The sequence below is a fragment of the Gopherus evgoodei genome, chromosome 7 (genome assembly GCF_007399415.2).
Source record: "Gopherus evgoodei ecotype Sinaloan lineage chromosome 7, rGopEvg1_v1.p, whole genome shotgun sequence".
Lineage (NCBI taxonomy): Eukaryota > Metazoa > Chordata > Testudines > Testudinidae > Gopherus > Gopherus evgoodei.
This window is the reverse complement of record NC_044328.1, coordinates 97,502,674-97,526,867: the sequence shown is the minus strand read 5'-3', so window position 1 is coordinate 97,526,867 and position 24,194 is coordinate 97,502,674. Positions and strand designations below refer to the sequence as shown.

General features: G+C 50.7%; 2 protein-coding genes across 14 annotated transcripts in view; one reads left to right on the top strand and one right to left on the bottom strand.

The window, feature by feature from the left end:
- Positions 1-1,426: 1,426 nt before the first annotated feature.
- Positions 1,427-10,986, bottom strand: LOC115654455 (acylphosphatase-2-like). 6 transcript variants are annotated; one of them, XM_030568764.1, is made up of 6 exons: positions 10,891-10,972; positions 9,699-9,781; positions 9,243-9,421; positions 7,052-7,068; positions 4,188-4,297; positions 1,427-2,030 (listed from the first exon to the last, which is right to left on the bottom strand). In XM_030568764.1, the coding sequence occupies exons 3-6, from the start codon at positions 9,295-9,297 to the stop codon at positions 1,916-1,918; spliced, it is 297 nt and encodes a 98-aa protein (XP_030424624.1). In that variant the 5' UTR covers positions 9,298-9,421; positions 9,699-9,781; positions 10,891-10,972; the 3' UTR covers positions 1,427-1,915. The 6 variants fall into 6 exon arrangements, with proteins under 6 accessions (XP_030424624.1, XP_030424625.1, XP_030424622.1 ...); XM_030568765.1 differs by having other exon boundaries at positions 9,243-9,336; positions 10,891-10,966; XM_030568762.1 differs by lacking the exon at positions 7,052-7,068.
- A 1-nt stretch (position 10,987) lies between these two features.
- C7H11orf80 (chromosome 7 C11orf80 homolog) overlaps positions 10,988-24,194 on the top strand; it is a 57,520-nt gene continuing 44,313 nt past the window's right edge. For 5 of the 8 annotated variants that reach the window (XM_030568754.1, XM_030568755.1, XM_030568756.1 and 2 more), the window contains exons 1-6: positions 10,988-11,070; positions 18,677-18,818; positions 18,904-18,957; positions 20,772-20,881; positions 22,115-22,198; positions 23,451-23,506. In XM_030568754.1, the coding sequence (XP_030424614.1) occupies positions 11,047-11,070; positions 18,677-18,818; positions 18,904-18,957; positions 20,772-20,881; positions 22,115-22,198; positions 23,451-23,506 (470 nt within the window). In that variant the 5' untranslated portion in view covers positions 10,988-11,046. The other 3 variants (XM_030568757.1, XM_030568758.1, XM_030568759.1) reach the window with 3 other exon arrangements.

The following is a 24,194-nucleotide window of genomic DNA, read 5'->3' as shown; positions in this document are numbered from 1 at the left end:
AGCTCTTTGGGGCAGGGAATGTCTCTCACTGTGTGTCTGTGGAGCATCCAGCATGACAGGGTCCTGACCACAGTCATGGTCTGTGCCGCACCCCACACAAATGAGGCCCCAATCTCAGTTGACATCTGTGCATTGCCTGGCACCATGAGCGCCCAATCTCAGTCGAGGTCTGTGTAATGCCTGGCACAATGGTGGCCCTGATCTCTGTTGAGATCTGTACAGCACCTGGCACAATGGAGGCCCCCAATCTGATATGGGACTACCATATTACATATAACAATAAGAATATGTCATCACAGGCTCCAAACCAGTGAAGCCAGAGCTCTTGAGGAAGGAGGACTTTACCCAGGTTGTGGAATGCCTTTTGTTTGTGTTAAAAGCCCATTTAATTAAAAAACCAGCAAACACTTGGCAGAAAAGTGTTCTCTGTTAATCACTTGGGCTCAAGTTTTCCAAAGTAACTCATCATTTTGGTACCCAACTTAGCCATGACTTAAAGGGCCTTGCTTTTTGCTTCCCCCCTGAGCATCAGGCCCCTTTGAGGTGTCTCACATTGGGCATTCCAAAGACTAAGGCCCCCAAAATGTCCAGTCACTTAGATCCAAGGTCAGAAGGGATCATTACGTCATCTAGTCTGCCCCCTCCCCCGCATAGCACAGGCAGGAGAATATCCCCCAGCTCCCCTGCATTGAGCCCAATCATTTGTGTTTGACTGAAGCATTTTCCAGAAATGCAGCCAACCTGGACTGGAGATGGAGACTCCACCCCTGCCCTTGGGAGTTTGTTCCAGTGGTTAATCACTCTTCCTGGCAAACGTCTGCCTTTTTTCTCATTGGAATGTGTCTAGCAGTAGCTTGCAGCCACCAGCTCTTGTTCAGTCTTTCTTTCCCCATGAGGCTAAAGAATCCCCGCTTTGTACCTGGCACCCTCTCCCCATGAAGGCCCTCAGGCACCATCATCAAGTCACATCTCAGCCTTCTTTTTGATAAACTACAGAGACTAAGCTCCTTACATCTCTTACTGTCAGGCATTTTCTCCAACCCTTGAATCATTATTGGGGCTCTTCTCCGCACCCTCTTAAATTTTTCACCTTCCTTTTAAAAATGTGACCCCTAGAACTAGATGCAGTATTTCAGGCTCAGTCTCACCCCTGGGCAATCTCAGCCCATCGCTAATCTTCTACTGAGTCCATCACTGTGGGATGGGGGTGATTAGTACAGACCCCTTCCTTCAGTGGCTCAAGGACAGCCCAAGCCACATTGCTGAGTTGCCTCCAGCTCAGAGAAAGGGGAAATGAGGCATGATGCTGCTATTTCCAGGTTAAAAAACCAAGTGGAGAACACCATTACCTTTGGTTTTCTACTTTAAAATCCACCCAGGCTGACCTCACCCATCCAGGAAGCAAACACAAGAGCATAGCCATCAATCTTCTCGCTTTCTCAGGTCATCTTTACTGAGCCCCTCTGTAGAAATACACTATGCAGGTGGGAGGGCTGGTGGAAGCACAGACAGCATCCTCTTCACAGTGGGGGTGGATTAAATACTAGGGGGCCAGTACAGCCATTTGTATTAGTGCAAAGCAGAGGTGGGGTGGGGCGGGGCTCAGGTCACGGCGTGGGAGCTTATGCACAGAGCCTGGCATCAGGTGTAGGGGCTTCAGGTGCTCTGTCGGCAGGGCCCCTGCTGGGGAATGGGAGTTTAGTGAGAGACTGGCAAAGGAAGTCACAGGTCCATGTGCCGGGAGCCAGGCCCACACCCTGATGTCCGGGAGAAGCAGGGAAAGACATGCTCAATGGCCAGGTTGGGATGCAGGTGTCCTTGCATTCCACCCGGGAACAGCAGCCAGCCAACAGAGGTCACTGTCATGTGGTCCCCCAAGGAAGGTAAGGGGTCACTGTAGTCCTGGCCCCACCTCCTAGTACTTGGTGGTGAAATTTGGGAATTCCAGGGTGGAGATCTCCCTCTCATTGGAGAAGACAGCCCGGTCAATGCGGGACATCGGGCTCCCCACATTGCGCAGCCAGTTCTTCCTGTGTGGGTGGGGGGAAGAGCATCCATAAGCATCCATAAGGAGAGCTCTGGCTCCCAGCCCCACTGCTTTAACCATTGGACCCCACTCCGTTCCCAGAGCCAGGGATGGAACCCCAGAGTCAGGGGGTTGCAGCCTCCCCGCCACTCCCAATACATTCCACTTCCCTCCCAGAACCAGGAATAGAACCCAGGAGTCCCAGCCCCCCTGCTCTAATCACTAGACACTACTCCTTTCCCAGATCTAGGGACAGAACCCAGGAGTCCAGGCTCCCTGTTTACACAGCTGGCATTTACCCAGCCATTATCCCACACAAACAGGTTCAGCCTGTAAAGTCCATGTGGAACCTGCCTCCTCTTTTATCTCCTTCCAGGACCTGAAGCAAAGATGGGGGAGACTAGTCGCTATGGACCCTGCCTTCCCCCTATTATCTCATTTGTGAAAAGGGATGGGAGAATGAAGCAGACTGGCTGTTATAGAAGCGACCCCAATTTGTTCAAGCCCTGAAGGTGGTGGAAATGGGGGGAGACTGGTTTCTATGGAAACTGTTCCACTTCTCTCTCTGTCTCCAAATGTTGAAGGTGATGGAAGGGGGAACTGTTGCTATGGAAACTGCCTCCAGTTGTCATCTCTCTGAAGGTGACGGAGCCGTTGCTATGGAAGTTGCCCCGCCTGCCCTTCCCGGTTGCTATGGGGGATGGGCAGGCAGGTTTCTATGGCCCCTGCAGAGAGAAATTAATCAGGCAAATTCTCTGTCCCTTCTGGAGGGGAAGCTAATTGGGGCTGAGCCAAGGCCCCGATTTTCCAGCCACTGATTGGCTAGGGCAGCAGCACCGAGGGAACTGCCCTAATTAGAGGCAGGAGGGTTTCAAATGGGGAATGTGACAGTCTATGATCTTGCTGCCTAGGCCTAGGGTTTAACCCCTTCCCTCTTGCAGGGGAGGGGATTGCACTTGCTCCCCCCCCTCCCCCGCAGTCTGGCAGATACCTTAGACTTGCAGATCACTGGAGGCGCCAGAGACAACATAGGTCTTTGGAAGCGGCTTTGCTCCTGCATGAAGGGATGTTTCCCACCTTGGAGATCTCAGGAATGTCAGGTCAGCTCTCGGGATTGGGCACTTTCACGGGCCTTCTCAGAGAGGCAGCGTGGCCCAGTGGACGGGATACTGGGACTTAGGATTCCTGGGTTCTATTCCCAGTGCTGCCACTGACCTTGGACAAGCCCCTTCTCCTCTCTGGGCCTGTTTCCATTGCCACCATTTGTCCGTTTAAACTGAAATGTGTGTGTGTGTTGGGCGGGGAATGAACCGTCTATGCAGCACCCTGCACAATGGGGCCCCAATCTCAGTCAGGGGGTCTGTCCGGCACCTAGTATAACAGGACCCCGAACTCAGTTTGGGAGCCTGTGCAATGCTGGTACAAGGGTCTGTGTGGCTCCCAGTACAACAGGGCTCTGATCTCAGTCCGGGGTCTGCGCGATGCCAAGTACAACAGAGCTCCGATCTCAATTAGGGTGTTTGTGCAGCACCCATAACAAACAGGGACCTGATCTCAGTCAGGGGGTCTGTGCAATGTCCAGCACAATGGTCTATGTGGCTCCCAGTACAATGGGGGCCTGATCTCAGTCAGGAGGGCATGTGCTGCACCCAGCACAACAGAGAGGACCCTCAGTTGGGAGGGTCTGTGCAATGCCAGGCATGAGGAGGTCCTCAGTCAGGGGAGGTCTGGGCAGCACCTGGTGTGATAGGGGACCTGATCTCAGCTGGATGCAGGTGTGCTGCACCTGGCACAATGGGGAACCCGATCTACAGGGAGAAGCTGACTGCTGGGCAGGTGGGTGAAAAAGGCTGGGAGTTCTTCGAGTGGGGCAGGTGCTCAGCAATGCCACAAAGGGCCTTCAACACTTGCAGCTTGTGTTTGATGTACACGGGTGAAGGAAGAGCTGGGGGCACACAAAGAGGAGTTTTTCCATATCTCTCCACATCCTGGGATCCTTTCTCTCCTACTTACGCTTGAGTGATACCAGCAGCTCCCCAACCCCGAGCCTAGCAGCTATTCACACCCCCACCCCACCTCGCTCTGATACCCAGAAGGGTGAACACCACCCATGTTTAACACTGAGCCAACTGGTGAGCTAGGAAGCCTGGCTGATACTCACATGATCTCAATCTTCTCCTTGGGCCCTTGCACCTGCCCAGTCACAGTCCCATAGGGGGTGTTCTTCACCCAGCCGACCACCCCCAGCTTCTTGCCCTGGTCTTCTGTGTACTGGAGAGGAAGAGACAAGGTTACCAAGGCCTTGCGGGAGCCAACGGAACGGGTATTTGCCTCAGTCCCTGGCATACAGCCTCTCCCGCCCTGTGGACTGATCTCTGAGTGGCACAGCCTGGGCTGCGCACCGTCACCATGTAGCTCCCTGCATAACCGTGTGGAAGTGCAGCTCTGAGGGGAAAGATTCGATCACCATCAGGTCTGAGTGGGCAAGCTTCCACCCCAGAGAGCATGAGACAAGCTTGGTTTTCTCCCTGCCTCCTGCAAAGCTTCCAGCTTTTCATATGCCTTTGCAGAGGGGTAATCACATTTCTGTCTCGGCTTGGGTATCAGCTGCCAGCCAGGGGAATCAGTGGGAGGAGGAACAGTCAGCATTAGACAGGGTGCTCCCTACAAGTTCATGACCTCACAAGTGCCTGTCCTGGATGCTGGCCTGGAGCCTCATTGTGATTATCCATCTACTGCCTCGATTCAGTCCCTATAGAAAGAGAAACCAGCATCCTATGGGCTGAGATAGAGAGGTGGAGGGGTGTGTATGGGGATAGATAGATCACTAAATAGACTGAGGGGTGTGTATGGAGAGGGAGAGAGAGGGTATGGATGGATGGACGGATAGAGATAGAGAGCATCTAAGATTACTAGAATCTAGGGAGATAGCTGGATGCAGTAGATAAAGCCAAATATTAGGAGAAAGGTAGCTAGAGCAGGCCAGGAGGATCAAGAGAGCAGTGTCTGGGATCTATGATGATAGCTGGATCACGAAGGAGTATTAGCTATGCCAGAGTTCAATCAAACCAAGCTCTCATGTTAAGAGCCGACATTTCAAAGTGCTCTAAAATCCACATGCACACTAAGTCTGGAAAATTGTTATGCCCCATCAGGCTTGCCCCCCAAAACTGAGCTCATCCAATCAGCATGGACTAATCAGCTTGGGCCCAGCAGTCAATTCAAGGTCCAGGAAGCAACATTAACATTATGAGAGAGTCTTTTGGGCAATATAAATTGGCATTCAGCATGGATGCACACCAGAGAAAGGGATTTGCAGGTACATCATCAAGATGCATTGGGCCGTTCCTCCCTTTCAAAGCTATTGTCTCAGGCTCTCTGCAGAATCAGGCAGACATTGCTGCATCAGTTACACTCAGGGAAATTCCCCCTCTCAGAGCTGTTGTCTCAGACTCTGGCAGATTCTCCTGCAGTGGCTACACCTTGGGCATATTTTGAAGCTTGCCTTTCCGACAGGAGCATCAGAAACTCTCTCTCTCTCTCTCTCTCTTTCTTTCTTTCTTTTCCCTTTAAATGGTCCTGAGATTCCATTGCAATCAGATAGCTCCAGTATCTGGGACCCAAAGCACAGCCCTCTATGCACCTATGCCTGCATCTGGCTCTGATTCTACACAGTGAAACCATCCAGTCATGTTGCAGGATCCCAAATTTCAGGGCAAGAATCAGGCTGGCTGTATTCATGGCTCTGATCAGCCCTGCTTCAAAAAGGAAGAGGCTTGGGCATACAGGCAGTATGGATTTGGCTCCACCCACCTGATCCACCCTTCAGTTATACCCACTGGCCTTTTCTCTAGAAAATATTGGAAAGAGATTAGAGATTTGGTTCGATGTGTACACGAATTAGAATAATTCCCTTTCCCCATATTTGCACCACCACCACACGTGGATTTTTTTTAAATGATAAATGGCTCAAAAACCTCCCCCCCTTAACCTAGCATCTCATCCAAAATGCTATATATTATCATTAATATTTTGAAAAAGAAATGGAAGGTGATGGATTGAAAGAGACTCTTCACTGTTTGATGGGGTGCAGCAAATGACTGCATAGGACTGGATCATAACAAGGGGCCCATGTTGCCCAGTATCCCATCTCCAGCAGCAGCCCAGTCCCTGAGGGTCTGAGGAAGCTGCAAGATCTCTGTTCCCAGGGGAAATTCCTTCCTGACCCCAATAGTTATAAACTGGCTCATGCCCTGAAGTATGTGGGTTTAGATCCCTCTCAGACTCGTCTCTTAGTTCGTATTTACTATATTAACTCTGGACGTTCTCATTACATGTAGAAATGGCCAATTCTTCGGTGAAACCTGCTCAGCCCTAGACCTCAATAAGATCAAGTAGCAGTGAGTTCCACAGTCTAACCATGCACTGAATGAAAAAGCCATTCCAAGGGAGGTCTGCACCAGCCAAACTCGGGGGGGTGGGGGGATGGAGGAGGCAGGGTGGCCAAGGGAGGGAGGTCCAGCACTTGTTTTCAGTGCTCCTGAGAAACCACACCAAGGCCTTTCAAAACTTCTCATAGCCTGGGTTGCTGGCCATCGAGGTGCACATGCTGATCAGTTAGGGAGTTCTCCTCTCCTTGCACATGATGCTCTATCACCAGAGACCTTTCTCCTCCAAACTGCCCCCTGCATCTGCAGGCCCAAGACTTCATCTGGTCCCCTTCTGCCTTGGACCATCCTCTCCAGCAAGCAGCTCCTGATGTTGGCTACCATCTGCAACATTACTGCTGGCCTGGGGGCCCTGACAGCAGCTCCAGTTTGGTAGTACAGGCCCTTAGTGCATCCAGCTAGGTTGGCTCCTCCTCCCTGCCCACAGCTACCTCACACTGGCTTGGGAAGGAGAGTCTGGACTAGGGGCATTTGGGAGTCAGAAGACAGTGCCATGCGACCAAGCATGCTGCCCCCTCTGATAGTCTGCGCTCTAAAAGCTGGCTCCCCCCATGCCCGCTTACACACATACCCTTACCTTTCTAAAGAAGACACCTGGCAGGAAGAAATAAAAGATGAGTCAGTTGCAAATAGACAGTAAATGCTGGGCATTAAATGCCAGCTCTGTTTCTTAATCATGTAGGAATCACCAGCCTAGACCAGGCCAGGAACCATCTATCCTGGGATCCTGGCACTGTCCAGCACCAGCTGCTCAAAGGAAAGTGCAGAAAACCCTGCTGTGCTGAAATAACCTGCCTCCTGGGAAAGCCCCCACTTGACCTTCATTAGCTCATGTCCTGGAGTATGATGGTGTCTGTTCTTGCCACAGCCTTGTTTGGTTTTTAAGATTTACTGCTCTAACTCTGGATATTCCTGTTATCCACAGGAACATCCTATCCTTGTTTGGCTTCTGATCAGTGCTTTAGCTCCTGTGGCAATAAGTTCCAAAGGTGCCCAATGAGCCCACAACTCCACAGCTTGTGAAATTTACTTCAGCATCTGAGGTATGAATGGAAATGTAAAACTAGGCCAGGGGCAAGCAAACTTTTTGGCCTAAGGGCCGCATCGGGTTTCCAAAATTGTATGGAGGGCCGGTTAGCGGAGGCTGTGCCTCCCCAACAGCAAGGCATAGCCCGGCCCCGCCCCCTATCCGACCCCTCCTGCTTCTCGCCCCCAATGGTCCCCCAGGACTCCTGCCCCATCTAACCCCCCCATTCCCTGTCCCCTGAAAGCCCCTGGAAACCCCGACCCTGACTGCCCCCCGCTATCCCATCTGACCCCTCCTCTCATTTCTCACTGCCCCTCTGGGACCTCTGCCCCATCCAACCACCCCTTCTCCCTGTCCCCTGACCGCCTCCAGAATCCCTGCCCCTGACTGTTCCCCGTGACCCCATCCAACCCCCCTTCCTGACTGCCCCCCCAGAACCCCTGCCCCCATGTTCCCCACCCTCTGACTGCCCCAACCCTTATCCACACCCCCGCCCCCTGACCACCACCCCAAACTCCCCTGCCCTCTATCCAACCGCCCCTGCTCCCTGCCCCCTTGCCGCGCTGCCTGGAGCACCAGAGGCTGGTGGCACTATAGCCATACCACCCGGCTGGAGCCAGCCACGCCACCGTGCAGCACAGAGTACTGGGTAAAGCCCCAGCTCCGCAGCTGCACTGCTCCAGAAGCTCGCAGCCCCACTGCCCAGAGCATTGCCACGAGGAGAACTGAGGCTGAGGGGGAACAGCAGGGGAGGGGCCGGGGGCTAGCCTCCCGGGCAGGCACTCAGGGGCTGGGCAGGAGGGTTCCACGGGCGGTAGTTTGCCCACCTCTGCACTAGGCCCTGGTATCATCTAATTTACACCAAGGATCAGTCCTTCTATCTAGGTGTAAAGAAAACTCCATCAATTCTGAGGCCAGAAGTGACTATTGTGGTCATTCAGTCGGACCGCCTGCACCACCCAAGTCCCAGAACCTCAACCAGTGCTTCCTGCATCCAGCTAAGACATGAATGGACTCACAGCATCCAATGTATCAGTGAAGCACAGTGAGTTACCAAAGACTGCCCACCAAATCAGTGGCAGAGCTAGGAAAAGAATGCTAGAATCTGCACTACCAATCCTGTTATTCAGTCATGACACTTTTCTCCCTCTCAGAGCAAAGAGTAGAACCCAGAAGTCCTGACTCCAGTCTCCCCTGCTCTAACCACTAGACCCTGCTCCTTTTCCAAGAGCTGGGTCTAGAACCCAGAAATCCTGACTCTTAGCCCCCATGCACCTGCTTCAACCCACTAGACAACACTCCTTCCTGCCTGAAAGAGCTCTATTGAGGGGTTTTACAATGTGCAATGGATGAAATCTGTTTTCTTTTACTGAGGGGCCCCAATCTCACTTCTTTTACTGAGGGCCCAGGCGAGGTCTGCCCAGAGCTGGACAGAGGGAGACAACCTTGCTCCCATTCTGAGAAATATCTCTGCAAAACACCACTCAAGATGACAGTGGTGTGTCTGGAATTGCTCCCCGTTCCCTATCCCTGTGGTACTGGCTTTAATAAGCTCATTTGGGGCTCACTGAAACCCTCCCAACCCTGCTGCATGGGAGCAGCTGTCCTGCTGTAGTGAGATTTACTCTCCTTTCATGAGCTATTTGCAGCATCCCTGGCTAGAGCCAGCAGGGGAATGATCCTCTCTATTTGCAACAAAGTCAATGCAGCTGGTCAACAGTGCAAAATGCAATACACTTACCTTGCACGTCCCCATAGACCTCATAATCCAGGGCCCAGAGTCCTGAGGAAGCCATGACACGGCATGGGCTAGTGTGGTGGGCTGCAGATGGGAGCTGGTGGGAGTGAACAAGGGTTTGCAGCACAGCATGTTATGTGATCTGCTGCAGGCAGCTCCATCTGCCTGTTACTAAATTGAGCCTTTTGGATGGAGGCAGCATGGTCAGGAAGGAGCAGGCCAAGGCACTCATGAAACCCCCACCCCCAGCCCTCTCCAACTGCACTCACAAGCCCCACAGCCAACCCCTCTTCCTTCAGGCTCAGCCCCCTCCGTGTGGCTTTCCCCCTCCCAGAAGTTCTCTTACTTCCATGCTATGGGACCCCCTATCCCAACTCCCAGCTACTTCCCACTCACTCCAGTGCTAACCTTCCCTCCCAAATACCCAATATCAGTATTGGGATAGGGAACTGGACTGACATTCGGGAGCCTTGGGTTGGCTACTGCTCTGCCCAGTGATCTTAGACAAGTCACTTCCTCTCCTGGTGCCTCAGTTTCACCGTCTGTAAAACATTAGATAAGAGCTAGGTATCCCTCATGCTCAGTGCTAGGGTAAACCCCTCCTGTAACATCCCAGCAGCAACCTCCCACCCCAGTGACAACCTCATCCCAGCTATTTCAGACCTGCCCTCTGCCTCCCCCTACTCCATCTCTATTGCCCTTGGAAAGCAGGGAGGGCTGGGCCAATTTGGGGGTGGGAGGAAAGGAATGTGTGTGCGTGTCGAGTGGGGGGGGGATTGGGTCTGGGGGTAGAGCTAGGAGTCAGGGTCTGGTGTGGAATAAATTGGGGGGTTGTCCTGGAGACTGAAGTATGGGGGCAAGACTGGGGGGAGCTGGGGTAGAGCTCAGGGCTGAAACATGGGGGTTCAGTGAAGGGGAGGGGGCTGGGATGTTGGGGGAGCAGGCTCTGGATGAGGCCAAGTGATCAGTCCTGGATGGCTGGAGCTGGGGTTTAGGAGGGTGAGGGGTCTGGCTATGGGGCTGTGCTGTGGGGTTTTCGGGGGGGGTCGGGTCTGGCTGCGAGGGGTCTGGCTATGGGGCTGCGCTGAGGGGTTCTCATGGGGGGTCAGGGCTGGCTGCGAGGGGTCACATCTGGGGCTGTCGGTGGGGGTGGGACTGGGAAACTGTCTCGGGGGGGATGGTCAGGCCTGGATGGCTGGATCTGGGGTTTAGGGGGGCGAGGGCTGTCTGCGAGGGGTCTGGCTATGGGGCTGCACTGTGGGGTTTTCAGGGGGGTCGGGGCTGGCTGCAAGGGGTCTGGCTATGGGACTACGCTGTGGGGTTTTCAGGGGGGGTTGGGGCTGGCTGCGAGGGGTCTGGCTATGGGGCTGCACTGTGGGGTTTTCAGGGGGGTCGGGGCTGGCTGCAAGGGGTCTGGCTATGGGGCTACGCTGTGGGATTTTCAGGGGGGGTTGGGGCTGGCTGCGAGGGGTCTGGCTATGGGGCTGCGCTGTGGGGTTTTCAGGGGGGGTCGGGGCTGGCTGAGAGGGGTCTGGCTATAGGGCTGCGCTGTGGGGTTTTCGGGGAGGCAGGGCTGGCTGCGAGGGGTCACGTGTGGGGCGGCCGGTGGGGGTGGGGCTGGGAAGCTGTCTCTGGAAGGTGGGGGTCAGACCTGGATGGCTGGACCGGAGAGCGGCGGGGGAGACTGCGAGGGAGTTGGAGGCATAAGACCGTCCGCGCGCGCTCCCGCGAGGAAGGAGCCGGTTGGCGCGCGCGCTCCCGCGGCTCCCTTGGGCGGGACTGAGCGTTACTAGGACAAGACGGCGTAATGGAGGGAGCGGATACGCGCACGGTGCGGGCGGGGGGGTGACGTGAGGCTAAGTTGGATGAGGTGGGGGGTCCTTTGGCGGCAGTAGGGTGCGTGGGCTCATCTGGGGGTTAAGTTGCTAGGGACACGGGGGATCAGTGGGGGCACTAGAGGGTCAGGGATGGCACTTTGGGGGATGGGGTGTGAGGAGGGTGCCAGGGGGTGGAGGCATTTTCTCCCATTGGCTTTGAGGGCTGTTCCCTAGTATAGGCCTCCCTCTCTGCGGGGGGGGTGTATCTCCCATTCCTTTCCACCACCGGACCTCAACCTGCACCCCCAGCCAGGGCCCCTCAGCACACACATCTCCATCCCCCGTGAGCAGTTACCCTCATACTCACACATCACCCTCCCAGGCCCTTGTTACCAGCCTCACTGCCCTAGCCACCTAAATCCACCCCCCCTTCTCCACTCACAATTTGTGCACCATCATCCTCTGGCTCACTGGCCTTGATGGTGACCATGACATGACCCACTGACCCTTCCAGTCTCCTTTGGCCTGGCCAGGCTGGGTATTACACACTCACTGGCTGCTTTTTTGTTTTGTCATTTTGTTTTCAACTGGCAACTTTTCTAAGTGCTTTAAAATCCACATTCTTATTTGGATTATCTTGACATTTTCTAAAAGCCGCAAAGACTCCTGTGGCACCTTATAGACTAACAGACGTTTTGGAGCATGAGCTTTAGTGGGTGAATACTCAGATGCATCTGAGGAAGTGGGTATTCACCCACGAAAGCTCATGCTCCAAAATGTCTGTTAGTCTATAAGGTGCCACAGGATTCTTTGCTGCTTTTACAGATCCAGACTAACACGGCTACCCCTCTGATACTTGACATTTTCTGTGCGTCATGAGTGCCTGGGATTTGGTTAGTGGTCCCAATTTGGGGTCATATGAATGAGGGGTTACTGACATAAATTCTCTCCATAAAAATCATGTGGTATCAAAAATATCTGATTCTTATGTTTTTTCCACATACCTGAGGCTCAAACTATGGCTCTGATCTTGCCCACTTGGCATTGATCTCCGTTAGTGCATGGCACCCACTCCCTTCTGGGGAAGCAATATTTCAAAAGTAATTGAGGGTAAAGTTGGGAATTCCAACATGAGTTGATCCTGCTACCCATCACTCTCGTGAGCTCTTTCCATATAAAATCACCAAGTTCCTAGTGGACTTTGTAGCTCATTCCACAGAAGTTATCTCTAAGTAGATATGATCTGTGTAGTGACCAGAGTGTGATTTTAGGATCCTAGTGAGAAGAGCAGCAACAAACAAGATTTCGGGACTGCAATGCTTACAGTTTTGATCATGTTGACAGATCCCTGTTGTGGTCTCAGGGATCAGACAGTGATGTGACTTTTGATGGGAAAACATGATTTATTCCCAGCTTCAGCCCAGATAGAGAGAACTAGAAGTGCTTTTGAAATTAAAAATAATGTATAAACCTTGGAGTATTTAGTTGGGCCTCCAGGGGAAATAACAGACTGGGACCAGAGAGCTGCAACAAGGTTGTGCGAGATGAGAATACAGGCTGAGATTTTCAACAGAGTATAGTGATTTTTAGGGTGCCCAATTTGAGGCAGATTAAACAGGTTTTCAGATAGCAGGTGGCCAGTCCAAAAGGGACAATGGCTTTGTGTTAGTTACCTGCTTTGCTACAGACTTCCTGTGTGATCTTGGGCGAGTTACTTAGTCTCACTGAGCTGTAGTCACCCATCTGTGCAAAGGAGATACCATACTAGCCCTGCCCTGTCTCCCAGGGGGGATGTGCAGATAAATGCAGTAGAGATGGCTGTGTGTTCAGATATTCTGGTGATGGAGCCGTAGAACTACCTTAGCCATCTAGAGAAGTGCTCAGGGCTTTTTGAAAAATCAGGTGTCTTAAGCTCAGCATGTCAAACATTGAGGCATCCAAGATCATTAGTAAAATAAACATTACAGAGGCCTGGACAAATCCTAAGACTCATCCTAAGGCTGATGTAGAGGTGGCAGCTTCCAGAATGGAGGACTGTGCTGGTGCAACAGCTTTGCAAAACAACAAGGGACATAGAAAACTCCCCAGTTTATTATTATTAACATGACAGTAGCTCTTAGACGTCCCAGCTGAGATCAGGATGCCACTGGGCTAGGCATCGTATAGCCATTTAATGAGAGAGAGAGTCCTTATCTCCAAAGAGTTTACAATCTAGAAGGACAACAGATAGGAGAGGAAACAAGCATCAAGTGTGAACTTGCCCATGGTCAGTGGCAGAGCTGGGGTAACATAAGAACGGCCATACTGGGTCAGACCAATGATCCATCTAGCCCAGTATCCTGTCTTCCAACAATGGCCAATGCTAGGTGCCCCAGAGGGAATGAACAGAACAGGTAATCATCAAGTGATCCATCCCTGTTGCCCATTCCCATCTTCTGGCAAACAGAGGTTAGGGACACCATCCCTGCCTTTCCTGGCTAATAGCCATTGATGGACCCCCTCCCTGAACCTATCTAGTTCTTTTTTGAACCCTGTTATAATGTTGGCATTCACAACATCCTCTGGCAAAGAGTTCCACAGACTGACTGCATTGTGTGAAGAAATACTTCCTTTTGTTTGTTTTAAACTTGCTGCCTATTAATTTCATTTGGTGACCCCTAGTTCTTGTGTTATGTGATGGAGTAAATAACACTTCCTTATTTACCTTCTCCACAGTCATGATTGTGTAGACCTCAATCATATCCCCCTTCAGTCACCTCTTTTCCAAGCTGAAAAGTCCCAGTATTATTAATCTCTCCTCATATGGAAGTCATTCCATACCCCTAATAATTGTTGTTGCCCTTTTCTGAACCTTTTCCAGTTCCAATATATCTTTTTTTAGATGGGGCAACAACATCTGCACGCAGTATTCAAGATGTGGGCATACAATGGATTTATATAGAGGAAATACGATATTTTCTGTCTTATTATGTATCCCTTTCTTAAGGATTCCGAACATTCTGTTCACTTTTTTGACTGCCGCTGCACATTGAGTGGATGTTTTCAGAGAACTATCCACAGTGACTCCAAGATCTCTTTCTTGAATGCTAACAGCTAATTTAGACCCCATCATTTTATATGTATAGTTGGGATTATGTTTTCCAATGTGAATTATTTTGCATTTATCAGCATTGAATTTCATCTGCCATTTTGTTGCCCAGTCACCCAGTTTTGAGAGATCTTTTTATAGCTCTTCGCAGTATGCCTGGAACTTAACTATCTTGAGTAGTTTTGAATCATCTGCAAATTTTGCCACCTCAGTGTTTATCCCTTTTTCCAGATAATTTATGAATATGTTGAATAGGACTGGTCCCAGTACAGATCCTTAGGGGACACCACTATTTACCGCTCTCCATTCTGAAAACTGACTATTTAGTCCTATCCTTTGTTTCCTATCTTTAACCAGTTACCAATTCATGAGAGGACCTTTCCTCTTATCCCATGACAGATTACTTTGCTTAAGAGCCTTTCATGAGGAACCTTGTCAAAGGCTTTCTGAAAATCTAACTACACTATATCCACTGGATCCCCCTTGTCCACATGCTTGTTGATCCCCTCAAATAATTCTAGTAGATTGGTAAGACATGATTTCCCTTTACAAATGTTGACTCTTTCCCAACAAATTATGTTCATCTATATGTCTGACAGTTTTGTTCTTTACTATAGTTTCAGCCAGTTTGCCTGACACTGAAGTCAGGCTTACTGGCCTGTAATTACCAGGATCACCTCTGGAGCCTTTTTAAAAATTGGCCTCACATTAGTTATCCTCCTGTCATTTGGTACAGAAGCTGATTTAAATGATAGGTTACAGAGTACTATTAATAGTTCTACAGTTTCACATTGGAGTTCCTTCAGAACTCTTGGGTGGATACCATTTGATTCTAATGAAGTATTACAGTTTAGTTTATCAATTTGTTCCAAAACCTCCTCTAATGACACCTCAATCTGGGACAGTTCCTCAGATTTGTCACCTAAAAAGAATGGCTCAGGTTTGGGAATCTCCCTCACCTCAGCCATGAAGACCAATGCAAATAATTAATTTCGTTTCTCCACAATGGCTTTCTTGTCCTTGAGTGCTCCTTTAGCATCTCAGTCATCCAATGGCCCCACTAGTTGATTAGCAAGCTTCCTGCTTCTGATGTACCCCTTCTGATATAACCCTGGTGTCCTAAGTCTTAGGCCTGTGCCTGAGCCACTGGTCCATGCTTCTTTCCTGAAATAAAGAGCCTGTAGTTTTGTTTCCCTGGTGCTCTTGTAAATTATGAGCCTCAGAAATGCAGAATCATGAAAGTGAGGTGTAAGTTTCCTGCATTAATAGCTGTGTGTGCCCATGTGCATGTGTGTTCATGCTGCATGAACCTTTGCAGGTGGAGAGGTAGGAATGATGCTCTTTCATGGACTATCCAGGGCTTTAGCAAGTACCTGCAACCTATGAGATACTGCTGTGCAGTGTCATACAGAGTTGCATGCATATAGCAGAGGGGTTGCCTCTGCAGCTAGGAAAAGTGTTCAGTAAATAGCACGCTGGCTTAGGTCTGGGATTCAGTTCTTGGCTTAGCAGTGGAGGCCATCTGCGACCTTTGTGCCTTGCTTCCTCCTCTGTAAAATGGAGAGGATATCTTCCTGCCTCCCAAGGGTGGGGGAAGATCAATTCCATTAATGGTTGAGATACTATAATGAGGAGGGCTGTAGCAATAGGCTGCTAGTGCTGTGTTCTTTCTCCTAGGGTCTACTGATCTGTGTGCCATCAGCCTGGGGATGCATGTATGTTGCACTGGCTCAGCGTGTGTGTGTGCACTCATGCCTCAAGCAGCAACTGCTCAGAGCCGGCTGAGCTAGTTCCAGGGAGCCTCTGCTTTTGTGACTGAGCATCTAGGTCTCATCACTGTGGTGTCTATATGCACATGGCCACAGTTTATTACATGCCCATCCTGAGGTCTCTAATGAGAGCCAAGAAAACAGCTGCTGTCTGTCTTCCACCTTTCTGAGCAGGGGGAGATTCCTTTCTGAGTTCCCAGCCCTTCTCCCTAAGTAAGCCCTAGATTAGAAGATGTCAACAGGTCAGTGGTTGTAAAGCTGCTTCCCCAACTTTCTGCAAGGATTCACACCTGTCCATATTCCTTTCTCTGGCTCCATTGACCTCAGTAGGAATGTTGTCCCGGGATTGGAAATCTAAGAGGTTGTTGGAAGGGAAAGAGAGGCCCAGTGGGGGTAGAGGAAGTTATGAAACTGTGACCTCATACAGGTAACCAGCAGAGCTTGAACAAGGATAGGCAGCACTGGCTCTTCCTGATGAGGTGGGTCAGAGGAAGGTTATTATAGTTACTGAGACTACCATGATCACATGAACTCTGCCATAGTGACACCCCAGCTGAGATGGACTCCTTCCTTGCACCACAGCTCCCCAAACTCCAGGCGTTCAGCTCTGAAACCCTGCATGGCCCCCCACAACTCAAACCCTACATCCTTCCATGTTTAAAGGCTCAAGAACTGGCCCTTCCAGGCTGAGCCAGTTGCCAAGGGGTTAATACAGCAGATCTAGTTGAATCAAGGTGGGTGTTTCGCAATCTCCTGCTGGCTGTGGCATCTTCCCAAAGAGGGAGATTGTTTGTGACACTGGCTGAGGGGGACTTGCCATAAGAGATTTTAATCCACTTTCCATCCTGCTGCAGGGGATTATGCAGCAGCAGAGTCTAGGGTGGGGAGTAGGGGAAGAGAGAAGACTTCTACTCAATAAGCTTGGCCTGTATTTGTTCCCCCAGCTGCCTATTGTGTGATGGAGAACTTTTGTTTGTTAATAAGGACTTTCTCCCTTTCCCAGCCCTGTGTGGATTGGTGTGTGACTGATTTTCCAGTCCATTTACAGGATTATGGGCATGCAGCATTGGTCTGTAACGCCGCAGGCAGTGCATGGCTCAGTCCCTGCCCCAAGGGGTTTACAACCATACATGTGGCACTAGCATTAAAAGGGAACAGGAGATGTTTGTGAAGGAATAAGGTGTTGAAAGTCAATAGCAGGAGGCAGCATGGCCCTCTGGCTAGGACACAGAGAGACTGGCAACCAGGACTCCTGGCTTCTAGGCCAGGCTCTAGGCGGGGAGTGGGGTCTAGTAGGGTAGAGCAGGGGAAGCTGGGAGCTGGACTCCTGGGTTCTATCCCAGTTCTGGGAAGGGAGTAGGATCTAGTGGTCATAGGGGAAGGCTAGGAGTCAGGACTCCTTGGTTCTATTCCCAGCTCTGTCACTGACCGTGGGCAAGTTCATTCCCCTCTTGGTGTCCCTATTTCCCCTCCCACCCTGTGTCTATTTAGACCGAGCTCTTGGAGGCTTGGCCTGTAGACCTGCTCCACGCATACGTTTATTGTATCAGTATAATTATTTTGGTCAGGGATGGACTTTTTTAGTAGTATAGTTATACTAGGACAGCCCCTACTGCAATGCAGTTATATTGGGATCAAGGTGCTTTATCTTATTATAGCTTATTCCCCTTGTGAGCTATCCTGGTATAAACACATTTAGCCTGACTGGCTGCATCCAAACTAGGCAGGCTGTAATGCTTTAACCAGACCAAGAAAGTTAAAGCAGGGCAACTTTTGTGTGGATGCAGGACCTTAGTGTGTGTTTGTACAGTACCTAGCACAACTGGGCTCTGCTCTCCACTGGGACCTGGAGATGCTCGTAAGACAAATAGTAATGGTCACTCAACTCTGCATGGATCAGAGGAACGAAGAGCCTGTCTTACAAGCGGAAACTTAAGAGTTAGTTGTGTCTAGCCTGGCAAAACAAAGGCTGAGAGGGAATCTGATTGATCTCTCTCTCTGAATACATTGCAGGGAGGGGCCCAGGGAGGGAGAAGGGCTGCTGAAGCTCAAGGACAGCATTATCACAAGAACAAATGGAGATAAACTGGCCAGGAATCAATGTCGGCTGGAAAAGAGAAGAAGGTTTCTAACCGGCAGAGGAATGAGTGTCTGGAACAGCCTTCTAACAGAAGGAGTGGGCCAATCACTCAGATCTAACATGGATTCTGGGACGAAGTTGCCTGCAATAGCAGGGGACCGGACTCAGTTACACAGGAGCTCCCTACTGTTATGTTTCTGGCATACACACAGGGAAGTTAGTCACAACCATAAATACTGTTGCTGGAACATTGCATCACACTATTCTATTTCTTAGAGTTCAGAATGATAACAGACATGATCCCAAATGCAGGGACAGACAAAGCAGGCTGCAGCCTAATACAGAGAGGCACAACTCACCCCATCTTGCTGCAGTCTTGCTTGTATCAGAACTGACTCAGTCTGCACTAGGCCCAGATCCTATGTTTTCCTACAGAGTCCCTTGTCTGGAAGCAAGACCAGGAACGCCCCTAAAAGTGATAGATCATAACTTTAAAATGGTCTTCAATACACCACATCTGCTAGCCCTATGTTCCTATGTTCAGCAGCTCTGACTCTGGCATCTCTTTGGGCATTTTGGCTTTGCCGCTTTTCAGAGATGAGCTGCACTTCTCTGGGGTCGGTTCCTGTTCTTGTGCTTTCCCAGAGGGGCCAATCACTTTCTCACAGTTCCTACCTTTTCAGATTTTAGAATATCTCATAATTTGCCTTAAGAATGAGGAAGAAAGGCAGCTGAAAGGATTAGCCCTGGAAGGGATAGTGCTGGTTTCCTCTAATCTCAGTGATTCTACGCGTGGCGCAAGCCAGCTCCGGTGCACGACCACTAGTGAGTAGAGTGAAACATAATGAGGATTCTGCTGTCTGTGGTGTTCCTTTGGGTTTAACACCTGCCTTGTATTTTCTTCCTACAGTTGCTGCAGCAGGGAATTTTTGCTCTAAAATCCTCAGTGAGCAGTTCTGGAAAGGTAAAAAAAAACAAACCTTCAAATCTGTTTCCATAGACCCTTGGCAGATCCTGGGGAAGCTGTTCTAGTGGCTGATCCTCCTCCCTGTTAAAGTATGTTCCTTCTTTGTACTCTGAGTTCTGCTGACTGCAACTCCCAGCCATTGGATCTTGTTTGGCTAAATCAAGAGCCCTCAGTGGGAATTAACCCCTTCCTTGCTGGTGAAATCATGGCTTTTCACACTCAATGGGAGCATTACAAAAGGGACAATGGGACTGCCAGATTGGATCAGACCAAGGTTCTTTTGGTTTTATGTCTCTGTGGCCCCCTACCACATGCTTCAGGGTATGGTGTGAGGAACCACAAAATGGTCTGTTCTGGAGTCACCCATCCATAGGGAAAGTTTAATCACCTAGAACACTGGTTCTCAACTGCTCAGGACCCATTTGTAAAACTTTGTGGCCTGTCATGACCCTTCACCCTGGCAACTGGGCAGGAGGGGCAGTGAGCTGAGACACCCCCGCTCCCCAAGCAAATACTGCCTCACTGCAGCCCATGAGGGAAAGAGGATATGGGGAATTTGGGGGCCTGGAGGTGCAATGGGGAAGCCTAAGGGTGTAGTGAGGAAGTAGTTGGGGTTTTGGGGGAGTCTGGGCATAGAATGCAAGGGTAAAGGAATAGAGAATTTGGTGACAGAAGGGGCCTGGGGGTGCATTGGGGGAAGATCTGGGGGGCCGGGGTCCAGAATGAGTGATATGACAGATGATGATTTGCCCTGTTGTGCAGAAGAGGTACATCAGAGGGTCTGGGTTGAGGGGCAGAACAGGGACTAAGAAAGATGGGGTGTAGCCCGAATGCAGGGTGGGAGTTCATAGTGGGGCTGGTGCTTACCAGAGAGCAGGACATCAGCCATTCCCTCCCAGCTTCTGATGCACAAGGTTGGCTAGACTTAGCTTCCTCCTCTGGGCTTTGTAACCTCCAGGGTCACAGTGCTGCTCAGGTTTGGCCTGGCCCCCCATCTGGCCACCCAAATTTGTGTGAATGGCTTTGCAATCTGGCACCTGGGATCGCAGCACAACTCACTTAAATTTGGCCCGGCCAGCTGGCCCCCAAATCATCATCATGATGGAGGAGTGGCTGGGCCAACCTGAGCGGCGTGATGATCCTGTGCATCAGGTCACAATGCCCAGCTTGAGGAGCTGAGCCCAGCTAGCCCCACAACTCTTCGATGCAATTTTGTGTCGTGACCCAGGGGTTGAGAAACCCTGCTTTAGAGGTTGGCTTGTGCCCGGAAGCTAAAGCGTCTCTATTCCTAATTTATTTGCAGTGAGATCTCGGTGTTCATAGGGCACAAAATTGGGCATCAGGACACCTGGGTTCTGTTACCAACCTGCAGTGTGTCCCTGGGCAAGTCTGTTCCCCTCTCTGTGTTCCCACCCACCATGTGTCAAGTTAGCTTGCAAGCTTTTCCTGGCAAGGACTATCTGTCTCTGTGTGTCTGTGGCACTCCCAGTACAATGGGGCTCCATTGGGTTGAGTGCTGCACAGACACCTAGTGAGAGACAGGCCCTGAACCAAAGAGCTCATAGGCTGAACAGACACAGGGTGTGAGGGGAAACAGAAGCACTGAGTGGGGCAAGGACTTGCCCAAGTTCACACAGGAAGACAGTGTCAGCTGGGAATAGAACCCAGGAGTCTTGGCTCGTGCCCTACTCACTAAAACACCACTCTGCCTCTATGGGAGCCAGTGCTTTTAATTGGTTTCAGTAGCATGAAGCTTCAGATTGAACTAGTTCGTTCTGGGACATGTGACCCAGAATCTCTCCCTTGTGCAGAAATGGATGGGATGCTGGCTGAGCTCTCTGTGCCCTGGACCAGGCCTTGGACGGCAGGTGGATGTAGCCACGAACCCCTGGATTCTACTGCACTCCAGCTGGCCTTCGAGGTTTGACTTTCCTGCTCACTTGGTGATACTTCTCGAAGTCACTTCCAAGTATCATGTGACACCCAACTTGAGGCCTGAACTTGCCAGATGCTGAGCGCCTCCTGGGAGATGCTGAATACCCTTGGCTTGATTCTAGTGGAAGGTGATAGCATGCCACTCTCTGCAGGATTGGGCCCCCGGAGATTAAAGACGAGTCAAGTATTTGTATTAAGGTAACACCTACAGACCCCAACCAAGTTCAAGGTCCCCATTGGGCTGGACACCACACAGACCCCAACAATCTCAGTTGAGATTATCTTCAGGGCCCAGAGTAATGAGCGGCCAATCTCAGTTGGGCCCTCAAAGTGTTACCATAGTACAAATAACATCTTTCCTGAAGCAAATAATCACTTTCTAGCAGAGGTAATCTCAGGCTGATGACTGTGTGTGACAATGGAGCTAGGATGGGGACTGGGACCCGCACAATACACCCCACAACCAACCTCTCCAAAGTCACAAGGCACCGGAGTGCAGCTGTTCTGGAATCTAGGCCATTTATTTAGGTCCCTAAATATAAATAGAGCGGACTGATTTCTTGTGGCACTCGGTGCTTGCAGCCCCTGCTGTCATTGGTGGAAGTTGTGGGTGCACACAGATCAGGCCATGAGTACCCGACGTCACGCATCTGAGAGCATGGAACCACACGTATGTGACTCTTTCTAGCACAGCCTCGTCTGCTCTTGAAGACACCAGATTCAAGATTAAGGGCCAGATTCTAGTTCCTGGTCCAGCCTCTTTATGCCATTTAGGTGGACAGATTCTGGCCATAACTCTGCCAGCATAAATCAAGCCATCACCATGCCAGCCAACCCTGGCATCGGGGGCAGGCTAGAGACACCATGGAGCTGAGTGGCATTATGCTGACATGCCACTGGCATATGTTAGATCTGTCTGTCTCTTGGTGACTCTAACTGATGCTGGAGCTGGGCTGGCTCTGGATCAAGGAGCTGATTACGGTTCCCTGACTCAGTGCCGGCCTGGTTCCACAGAGCTCAGACACAGGGAGAATTGAGCCCTATTATTAGTTAGAAAGTTTATTTTGCCCGCCAATGATTACGTCCCTCTTATTTCTGTTCTCCCATGAGGTGCCCCCGTTTCTGTGCCTAGTGGTTTTGCAGCAATCTTGCAAGTAGCAGTCAAAACTACGGCTCTATTTTAGGGCATGGAAAAGCAGCTTCTTTATTTCATTCTCAGCTCCACGAAAGGCCTGGAGTTCTGATGATGGACTGTCTGGCAGTAAAACAGTTCATACACAAGATCAGCATGGTGCACCCAAAGGTAATGCCATCTGGTTTGCAATGACACTAAGGCCTCTTTGCGCTGCCCTGGGGGGAAATATTCCCCTGAAAGTCCCCTCTGAGCAAAGGGCTCCCCTGACTGGCATGAGGCCTCACCTTCAGCCCAATCCCCTGGCCCGGGGTAGTGGGGATGTGATTGGACCACACTGTACAATGGGTATTCCAGGAAGCAGAGCATCCCTGGGGTTACTCTTAACTTCCTGGGGCTGGGTTGGCACAGCCCCAGAGCACAGGTAGCTCAGCTGGGGTTTAAAGCTCCCTTTTACTCACCCCAAAATCAGGGCCTGTTTTAATTACTTCTTGCAGCATACATGTAATCCCTGGGCCAGTTTACATTCCCTGGCACAGCTCCATCAGCTCCCACACAATTACTCCCACAGAATTTGCCCCAGTGCCTATCTATTGGGCAACCCAGTCATTTCAGCTGGTTTAATTGTTGTTCATTACTCTGTTGGGATGAATCCTCCTACAAGCTCTTGTATTATCAGACACAGACAAGCCCATCATTATCCCCTTCCATGGTGTTACCTTTTCCCAGACAATAGTACCCCAGCTTATCCACTGAGTCTCTGCCCTAGACTCCTCTCTTTTGCACAGGTGTCTATGCCAGTTTTTGTGACTGGCACCAGCCCTGACCTGGGTTCTCCTTCCCTCAAACACAGATCCCTTTCCTTTCCCTAGAGGGGCTGGCAGCAGCAGGAATTGAATCTTGTGCTTTGTGATTTGCAAGCAGGAACTGAACCATGGCTCCTTGAGCTGAAGGATCCAGTTTCTAGTGCCAAAAGGCTGTAGCAGATTCATAAACCTCTCCATGAGGCCTAGCTATGAGAAGGTGATCGGAAATGGGGGATACGTGATAGGTTGCCTGACCCTGCTTGGGGCTGGTCTAAGACATGCAGGGTTCCACATGCCCACACAGGGCAGCAAGGGTGTCTAAGGAATGCTTTTGCTCCACTGTGTAGGCAACTCATATTGCTGAAGCCCACACAGCTAGGGAGCACCCAACCTTGTCAGTGCTTAGCATGTCAGTCAGGTGAGTGGGCAGAGCAGTGGGCAGCACAACAGGGGTCCTAATCTCAGTCAGGGTCTGAGTGGTGCCCAGCATGATGGGGGCCCTGATCTCAATTGCACTCTGTGCAGAGGCCAGCCCAGAGGGGGTCCCAGTCTCGACTGGGATCTGTGCAGTGCCCAGCATGATGTCCTGACTCTCCTGATACCTTGTTGATTTGCAGATCAGATTCCATTACTGTGTGAATGTGAATGGCGCTGTGTCTGCGGAGACGTACTGGTGAGTAAGCAAGTGATTGGAATGCCCGGGTGACAGGTGGTCGTGTATTTACAAGATGGGGATACCTGGGTACCTCACACAGGCCAGCACTCGTAGGAACATAGGCGTTGTCAGACTGGATCAGACCGTAGGTCCATATAGCCTACTAACCTAGCTATAACAGTGCCCAACACCCAATGCTTCTGAGGAAAATCTATCTATAGTGGCTGCGTGTGGACAGAACAAGCAAGGCAATGTTTGGAGGAAGATGCAAGAACCCCACAGTAAGCACATGTGGGACAATCTGCCCCCAAACAGCTGGGCCATGTCTACACTACAGGGACTATAATGGTATAACTACATCACTGTAGCTATGCTGGCATAGCCCCGTAGTGTAGACAAAGCCTACACCAATGGAAAGGTTTTTTCCCATTGCTATAGGAACATCACCTCCCAGAGCAATAATAGCTAGGTGATGTAGCTATGCTGACCAAAATTTTAACTATAAGCTAGGCCTAGTCTCACCCTGATCTCTAATAGTTAGAGATTGGCTTAAACCCTGAGCGAGGAGGTTTAAGTATCCCTGCCAAAATTGTTGTCCTTCTTCAAGTCTTTGTCCATGTGTATCCCGCTCCTGGTGCATATGTGTCTCACCTGCATGAATGCACCATGAGTGGGGTCCCCATGGACTACGGATCTGGAAAAAACA